The sequence below is a fragment of the Arachis ipaensis genome, chromosome B6 (assembly GCF_059453495.1).
Source record: "Arachis ipaensis isolate K30076 ecotype BB chromosome B6, ASM5945349v1, whole genome shotgun sequence".
NCBI classification, from domain to species: Eukaryota; Viridiplantae; Streptophyta; class Magnoliopsida; order Fabales; family Fabaceae; genus Arachis; species Arachis ipaensis.
In genome coordinates this window covers 686,405-695,532 of record NC_142441.1, presented here as the reverse complement: position 1 = coordinate 695,532, position 9,128 = coordinate 686,405, and the positions used below count along the sequence as shown (strand labels likewise).

The 9,128-nt window shown below is 32.2% G+C and overlaps 1 protein-coding gene across 1 annotated transcript; it reads right to left on the bottom strand.

The window, feature by feature from the left end:
* Positions 1–5,795, bottom strand: MP (Transcriptional factor B3 family protein / auxin-responsive factor AUX/IAA-like protein). Its single transcript, XM_088490160.1, has 14 exons — positions 4,963–5,795; positions 4,703–4,815; positions 4,246–4,344; positions 4,039–4,095; positions 3,618–3,770; positions 3,430–3,514; positions 3,142–3,232; positions 2,884–3,048; positions 2,666–2,788; positions 2,472–2,547; positions 2,256–2,391; positions 929–2,178; positions 587–777; positions 1–485 (listed from the first exon to the last, which is right to left on the bottom strand). Exons 1-14 carry the CDS (start codon positions 5,099–5,101, stop codon positions 368–370), a joined length of 2,796 nt encoding a protein of 931 aa, XP_088346286.1. The 5' UTR covers positions 5,102–5,795; the 3' UTR covers positions 1–367.
* Positions 5,796–9,128: the final 3,333 nt, after the last annotated feature.

Genomic DNA, 9,128 nt, shown 5'->3' with positions numbered 1-9,128 from the left:
TATAAGCAAATAAAGCATAATATTTCCACTTGCTTGCAAGAATGTCTCACCCAACATGACATTAAGTATGTAATCTTTGGCTCATTGGAACATTCTAGCCTGTGACCTTTCTTAAAACTCAGACCAACCTTGTCTTCAAGTTTTTTCCATACACCTAATACTCCATTCTTTGCCAAAAGTGTCACTTAGTTCATACATTACATAGAACCTTTGTGTCATTACAAGGTTGATACATAGGAATTCTACAACAAATAACTTTACTTTTGAGATATTTTCTTGAATTAGAAAAAACACTTTGATGCCAGTGTTGCAATGAAATTGCAAAGAATGGCTTAAGTGATATTATATATAGGCCACTACCTAATATTCAAACATTGATCCCTTGCAAGGCTCCACTGTTGAGAAGCTTCATTCCCTCTTCACTCATCTGTTGAACTTCTGAAGGCGATAAGATTCTGATGCATCGAACGCAGCCGACAAATTCCCTGCAGAAAATTTAAATGAAGGAAATTATCAGATGATATGCTATTTGATCATATAAATATATTTTCATAAATCCACATTACAAGAGAATGCAGAAACTTACTCCCAAGGATCATCCCCAACAAGAAGAACATCACTCTCATAATCCACATACACCAGTTTCCAGCCGGAACCTTTGGTGTCATTCAGCAGACCATCTAGTCCAAACATGCATTCAATCGCGCGGATCAGCTCTTCGTAGTTCTTGAAAGTTGTGACATCAATTGATCTTCCTACAGATCCTGCCTTTTGCACCTGTCAGCATTGAATCAACAAAACCATGATGATTAGATGCAGTTGATACAATTGATTTTTTATTAGGAAAAATGCTAATAGCATAAATGTCATTCATTTGTAAGATATCTTAGCATGACTGTGAATTTGGAAAGAGGTTTCAACAGCAAACCTTAGTGTAGGTTCGCACGGGCGCAGCAACTGGTTGCCATGAGTTATTCTGCAGAAAGCTGCTTTCATCAAAATCAACATGACTTGAAGATGTACCACCTGAGTTGTCTTGCAGAGGAAAGGCATGTGACTCAGTTAGACTTGCAGAGGTTATCTGAGACTGGACATCCTGGCTAGAACTTAAGTTGCCGACGATGCAATCTTGTGGATTCTGGAAATCCCTCTCCTTCAGAGTGCAATACTCATCCAAAATGGTGCTTGAAGTTGAAGGATCAACCATGGTTGTATTTACACTATTACTAACATCGACACAAATTTCACTTTGATTATTGCTCTCTGCTGAAAGATCCCTCAAATTGTTTGAACTCGATATACCGTTGAGGCTGTACATCCCCGGCTGACAGACAGATGTCAGCTGGTCTACTTGAGACAAAAGCTTAAAATTCTTGACATATTGATCCCACACTTCTTGGTTCATTGGCATGGGAGGATTCACTACTTGAGGTTGAAGTGCGGCAGAATGCTCTTGAAAATCTGATACCGGCCCAGTTGATCGGTTTTGGTTAGCAAAAGTTTGGTTAGAAGAATACACCATCCATTCATCAATGTCTAGCTGAGGAAGCATGCTGTTTGCAATTGCAGAATCACCTTGAGGCATGTCAACAAGTTGAGGATGGGATACCGATGATTCTAACTGAGGTTGTATAGGCCATGAACCGGATTGCGCAAGTGACTGACTCTGGTTTTGATTAAGGAATGCCAATTGGTTCGCAACACTTTGAGAGTTAGCAGGATTTGAGGCCACTTTTTCAATGTTGGTTCCTGTTCCTGCAGATGGAATCTCATACATTTGATCATTTAATACCTCAGGTTCGAGCTTCGGCTTATCAATAACTGTTCCAGAAGACATATGGTTATCATTTTTCGCTTGAGAATGTAAGTTCACGACATTAGCTTGGTCAGGAACAGATTGAGAATACAAATTTTTCAGTGGCAGGTTCTCTGTACTAGCAAGATTAACTTTATGGTTCTCTGGTGCCTGTGTGGTCTTTGCATCTTGTAGAGTACCTCTCATAGCAACAGATTCTTGTTGCATGGCCATGGCTCCATTATTGTTAATAAGTTGTGGCTTCAAAAGCATTTTCATCAGGTGTTCAGAGTAGATATTTGGCATTGAATTCGCCAGCTCCGTTGCACCGTTTTCAGGAACTCTTATATATGGTCTTCGTATCAAAGCTCCCCAGTCGTTTTCTGCACCAATCAACATTAACTTATCAGACACAGGAAAGCTCATCGATATTTGAGGGAACACAGATCAAGTAACTTACCCAAAAATCCAGACTGTAATGGCCGTTTTAGACTCGAAGTTAAAGAAGGAAATATAAAAAGGCTTTCAGGAGTCTCAATTTCCCATACACTAACTCTATTCTGCTTGTCACCACATCCTGGTTCATCCCACTCCACCTGCTCATAGAAAAATAGTTGGACTAAACAACAACATATTATGAATGATCGAACTTCACATTAAACTTTTTATTAACTACCTGAATATTTCGCCACTTAGAACCAGGCCATCTCAAAGGATCCAAGTCACTGATACCAACTATTGTACCCATATACCTGCAGGATGATGAAGCATATGTCAACTTTTCTTGCTTGTTAAGGATTTTTCACATCACAGCTGAATGGTCCAGCAGCCATATTATAGTACAGCTTAATCCAAGGATCGGAAAATTACCTGCGCTTACCGGATTCTTCTGTCTCAAACATCATACCAAATCTCATGCCAACTGAGAGTTGTGTCCCATATACAGATTTTCGGTACTTAGCAAGTGGAATAACAAATTCTGAAGGGCATGCCCTACCAATAAGTAGAAAGCAAACATTTCAGACACTTAAAAAAATTACCCTCACAAGTTTTGTATGCAATGAACGTGTCAAAAATATCAAACATACCTTGGATTATAGAAAATAGTGAAAGGAATTCGGTTAGAAGCCGCGTGAGCTGCAGCAGCAAGCACACCAATGTGCATGCTATCAGCAGAAAGAACTGATGATGGCAATGTTGTTTGTTGGCGATTAACACGCCTAACACCAACTCGCAGTTGCGATTTCTCATCCCTTGAAAATGTATAAACATGGTTTTAGTAATCATAACTGATAAAAAGATTAACTTGCCAAGGAAGAATCCTAGTTACATAATTTCCAAATTACCTGATAAATAGAACAGAATCCCCTGCTCTAAGCCTTTTTGATCCGACAAATAAACTCCATCCTGTTGTTAAAAGGTGTCTCTTGGGCTGACCTACAGACACAAGTGTAAAAATTGCAAGTCAGGAGCACTCTCAAAATAATACACAAATATGCATTTGACAAAAATACCTGATTAAATTCTGTTTTAATTTTTGGTGTTTTATGCTCAGGTTTTAGGGAAAGAAAAATGAAAATAGTGATTTTTCTACCAAAGCGAAAGACAGAGTTGAACACTAAAAGAAACCCCACCCCGGTATATATGTCGAAATGTCCAAGTATTGTCATGCAAATCACGGACAACTAGTTCTTGTGTTGGAGGCTGAATTGTGTAGTCCTGAAATGAAAGTGAAAAATTAAGAAAAAATAAAATAAAATCAGATTGATACAACATCTCAAGCAAAAACAAAGAGGATTTCCAACTGAGTTTATAGCCATACCAGTGGAGGAAAGAGCTTTTCTGCCGCCCTCCGTGGAACTGAGAAACCGCCGTGTGTGCTGGTGTCACTTGCAGTCAAAGTTTTGCAGAAAAACTCAGTTGGATGCTTGCTGTGCTTTAGGCCAAAATCAGATATAGGAAACACATCTTTCTCCTGAAACATACAAACATAAGCTAAGGAGAATGACCAATATCACAAAAAACTTTTAACATTTGAATGGGTAAGAAGTAAGAACTGAAGCTTTCTGAAGTACTCTCTTTGTTCCAAATACAAGTCACTTTGAAAATTTGGTACATTCATAACAAAATGTATCTAGATATGATATACATTAAAATACATTGATTTATCAATATACTAAATTTTGAAAGTGACACATCTTTCTTTTGAATAGAGGTAGTAATATACTAATATTCAAGCTTACCGAATTCAAGGGCTGGAGACTCATTTGAGCATAGATTTCATCTGTATCTTTGTCTGCCTATAAAATAACACAGAAAAACCAAGAAAAGGTAAGCATTTGGGGAAGTTGTGATGATTTTGAAGTTGAAAAATGTGGAACTCAAGACTAATACAAAGAATAAAGAAAGAATTTGGAGAATCAAACTAGCCCCAGAAGAAGCAGACTCACATGAAGTGTGACATTTTGAACTTGGCAGAGCAACTGAGATGGAAGGTTTGGATAGTTTGGAATCTGAGATGTTGCTGTTCTTCTGGTGGAAGCTGCCACCTGTTTTAGATTCACAACACAAAAGGGTCCACACCACACACACATGGCTTAAGTCAACAAAACTATGCTCTACCAATCAGAATTGAAAAGCTCCTAAGATAATAACAGAATCTTGAATGGTTAAATTCACAAAAGAAGCTTGTGACACTAGTAACAACTAGCAATTCTTCTGCATCATTAATATTTTTATCCCAAAAGGGACTCCCCCTCCCTAATATGAGAAAAGGAGACTAATGAAGATATTGTGCCTCTACTACTATGCCAGCATCCTTAGTGCTTCATTCAGATTGATTGAAGCACTAATGAAGATTTAGCATTAGAATTAGCACTGAAAATTTTATCAGATGAAGAGATGTACCTGCTCACTATGTCCCTGGGGAAAGTAATAAACAAGACTTCCCACTTGAGGCAAAGAGACAAGAGGGCCAGCACAAGCATGCCACAGTTCTGAATTCAAAGTCTTTCTCACCCCTGAAATTACCATCATCATAAAAAGAAGGCGAAAAAGGTTAAGGGTGAAATATTTAGCTTGATGAATGATGAAACCATATAATTAACCATCCATTATTAATTAACAGGGGAAAGATTAAGTGGAAAGATAAAACAAAGATTACAAACCAGAGTGCTCTTGCATTTCCTTGAGGAGCTTCATCTCAGCAACTAGAGTTTGACCCCCAACAACACCAACACCACAAGTTTTAACCTTTTCTTCTAAGGAAGCCATTAATGCTGCACCACTCTCTACGTTTTTAAACATAAACCACCCAAAAAAGGAACCTCTTTTTCTACTCCTTCATAAACAACCTCAAAAAAAAAAAAACTTCACATAAGCTTCATCCCCACCAAACCAAACAACCCCCCAAAACACAAGCTTCAAAAGAGGATGATTTTCACTACCCCATTTTCACAAACACAAGTGGTGCATAGAAAACATAATAGGGGGTGTTTGAGCTGGGACCATATAATAGTATTAGTATTAATGATGTCGTTGTTAACATGAGAATGAGAATGAGAATCTCATGATCCTTATAAGTTGTCGGAGGAAACAAAGAAGAATCCAAAAGAGAACAAAGAACCTGCAAAAAGTGCAGATCTTTGTTTTTTCTCTTCTCATAAAGAAGAAAAGGGTGGCATGTAGTAGAAGTAGCATAGGGGGCTGGGATCAAAGTAAGAATGAGTTAAAAGCCATCATCAATTTGCAACACAAGCACGCGTATCAAAGCAGCATGAAATGAGAGAAAGACTCTTACTTTTTTGCTGCTAATATTATAATTATTATTCTTTTTTCATTTTCATTTTGTTTTCTATGCTTGAAAAAGAAATTAACCTTTCAATGAAACCACCCATCACAATCACAATCACAATTCACAACAACACACCACTGATGCTGATACTGCTGCAGCAACCATGGTCCATGGTTTTTGCTTTTTTCTTTCTTCTTATTAGTTACTACTCAATTCTCAAGCACTCATACCAAAACTCAAACACTATGATACGTGGACTATTCCTGTAGAGACATTTGACCCAACCAAAACTTTTATATTTTTTTAATTCATATTCTCTACTTCAATTTTACTGGCTAAAAAATTTGGATATGGAAGTAGGAGTAGTGTTATACCTTAATGTGATAATTTTTGGTGTTTTTTAAAATTAGGGGAGGTACATAAATCGGACTCTTCGATTTGTGTTTAAAAATTTTAAAAAATTTGGGGTACACAAATCGGACAGTCCGAATACAGAAATCGGACGGTTTAATTTCTGTACCTCTTAAAAATCGGACGGTCTGATTTGTACTCCATAAATTAAATCATCCCACATTTTTTTAAAATACCACAATAAATCACAATTTAAAAAATACCATTATTAACCCAATATTAAAATAAAAATGTGCAATTTTACGATACAAAATATTAATGTCATTAAGTCAGATTTTTACTCTTTATTAAAAATTACTCTTTTGTCTTCTCTATTTTAATTATTGGTTCAAAGAGGTACCATATATTAATGCATGCCTCCTGCTATGTCCTTTGTGTTGTGTATATTCTGCACTTTGCAGCTTTAGAAGCTAAGGCCATTTTTATATTACTTTTTAGATATAAATATACATATTCTTTTAGTTTTTAGAAATAGTATTTAAAAAATACATCAATTTTGTTAATTTTAGAATAGGAAATTTATGTTTTTGTTATTATATTTATAATTAAATATTTTCTTTTTTATTTCAATTTTAAAGATATTATTCAAACAAAATCTTAAGCTTCCTTTATAATCGAACTGAGTTATTTAGGGCTTGTTTGGGTGAGTTTCTAAGAAAAAAATCTGTTTTTGAATTATCTTATTTTAAAAGATCTTATGAAAAAGTAAAAGTAATTTTATGTTTGGGTATCTCATGTAAAAAGATTTTTTTTATTTATCAATTATGTTTGGGACTTTGGGTATAACAATATAAAAGTACTTTTTTGTTTATTTATTATATGAAAAACATCTTTTTTTAAAGAAAAAATATCTTTTAAAAAATATGTAAATTACTGCTTCTCAAAAAAGATATTTTTTTATTTTTCTAGTGCTTTTACTTTTACTACTAGAAATTTGCCAAACACGCTAAAAAATAAAAAAAATCTTTTTTTTATTAAAAAAAATCTTTTTTTATCAAAATAATGGCGCCCAAACAAATACTTAATCATCTAAAATTAAGAAACTAACTGAAGTCAATAATGTTCAAAGCTGAACTACTAAAGTAAGGAGTTGTGTTAAAATCAAAGGTTGATGACAAAATAAACATTCACATAAATGCAAAATATATATTATAATAATATTCTACCTTAGTTTAAAATTAAATGTCATTTTTTAGATATACTTAAATATAATTTAGAAGTATAAATACATTAAAAAAGTGTAATATTTATTTATGCAGATAGTAAATGTATGTAATAATATGATTATGATTATGATTATTGTTGGTATTTGTAATAAATGAAAATAAGAAATAATGTAAAGAAAAAGAGCGAACCAAAGAAACACGAAAGCACAGTACACCTACAGACTATGATATGCAGAGAGCTTAGCTTAGTTGGGAAAGTAATATTTAAAAACACTCTTTAAATTTTCTGAAAAAGGAAGCAGATGAACCCTGCCACAAGTCATTGCCTTCATACTCCCCCAAAGAATCTTTATTTATTTATTTATTTAATAGTCAAATTTATTTGGGAATGATCATTTGTTTTTTAATTTTGTTTTTAAAAACAATTAAATTAATCATATTAGTCCCTAAAAAAATAAAATATAAGTGAAATTATTCCTGTCATTAATTAGATAATGACTTATCATATTAAGTATTATGTGATATAATGATGTAGTAGATTAATGACACATATCACAAAATAATTAATTAATGTGTCAAGTCAGGAACACATGCCACATGGCATGTCTAATGTGTCACATATTATCTGATATATCATAAATTTATTTAGAGTCAAATTAATTCTTAAAAATACATATATAAATCATTTTTATCATTAAAATTTAAAAATTAGTCAAATTAATCTTTATATAAATTTTTTTTTTTGTTTACAATATTAAATTTTTAATTCTATTAATTTAATTTTATTTTTTATACCTTAATAAATAATTTTTTTAAATAAAATAATTAAATTATTACAAAATTATTTTTTTATATGTATTTTTAGATTTTACATTTTTAAGTTTTAGTTTTTTTGTAATGAATTTTTTATATAAATAAATTATATTTTTAAGTATATAATTAATAATAGTTTGATAAGATTATTTAAATAAAAAATTAAAATTTAAAAATATAATATTTTAAAAATACAGTTGATAAAATAATTTTTTTTATTAATATCTAAAAATTGTATTAAAATTAGTAGTATTAAATAATATTTAAAAATTAATATTATGTCAAAAAATAAGAGATTTATATAAGAGTTAATTTGATCAATTTTTAAAATTTTGAGATAAAAATAATTTAGTATATATTTTTAGGAATTAATTTGACTCTAAATAAATATATGGCCTATCAAATAATATATAATGTGCCATGTATCACTGATCTGATACGTCAATTAATTATATTGTAATATGTGACATTAAGAGAATTTTTTTTTATCAAATCGAACTTAAGTGAATTATAGTGTGAATTTTGCTAATAAAATCAAGTGTTTGATTGCAGAATATTTGTTGGCTAGTATTAATTTTGTGTGTATACATATATTGTACTTAATCTCAAATAATTTCACTCAAAACTTATAAGTCCAATGAATTACATGAAATAAAACTCGTTTATCGATAATAAGCACATTTGTACTTCTTTTTGGGTTACAATTGTAACTCATTTCTTTTTTCATCATGTAGTCACATCTGATTGTGCCACTTAGATACATTTTTTTTAAAGTAAAAAATAAAAACATGCATGTACCTAGCAAGCATTAATTTTGGCATACATACTAGAAAACAAACTAAGATGATTTATTAATGTATCGCCAATTTGTCACATCAATTTTGAAGATGTTCCAAATTTGCTTTGCTATTGCTGTTAATTTCACCTGCCCCCATTAGCATTTTCTTTGGGATACCCCCATTAGCATTACATCATCCTCATAATTGATTATAATTATATTTACTACTCTATTTCTTCGTGCCTTTTAAGGTATTTCATGATTATTGTCTTGGTCCAAAGTTATAGACCTTTTTACAACAACATTATTGAATTTACAGAAAATTATGTACTAATAACCAAGGTTATTAAGTTGTAATATTGAGAGTGAAGA

Coding starts and splice junctions, on each gene's coding strand:
- MP (XM_088490160.1), bottom strand. CDS start 5,101: ATGTTTAAAAACGTAGAGAGTGGTGCAGCATTAATGGCTTCCTTAGAA. Junction 3,771..4,038: donor GTCTCCAGCCCTTGAATTCG/GTAAGCTTGAAT, acceptor TGTATGTTTCAG/GAGAAAGATGTGTTTCCTAT. Junction 3,515..3,617: donor AAAAGCTCTTTCCTCCACTG/GTATGGCTATAA, acceptor CTTTCATTTCAG/GACTACACAATTCAGCCTCC.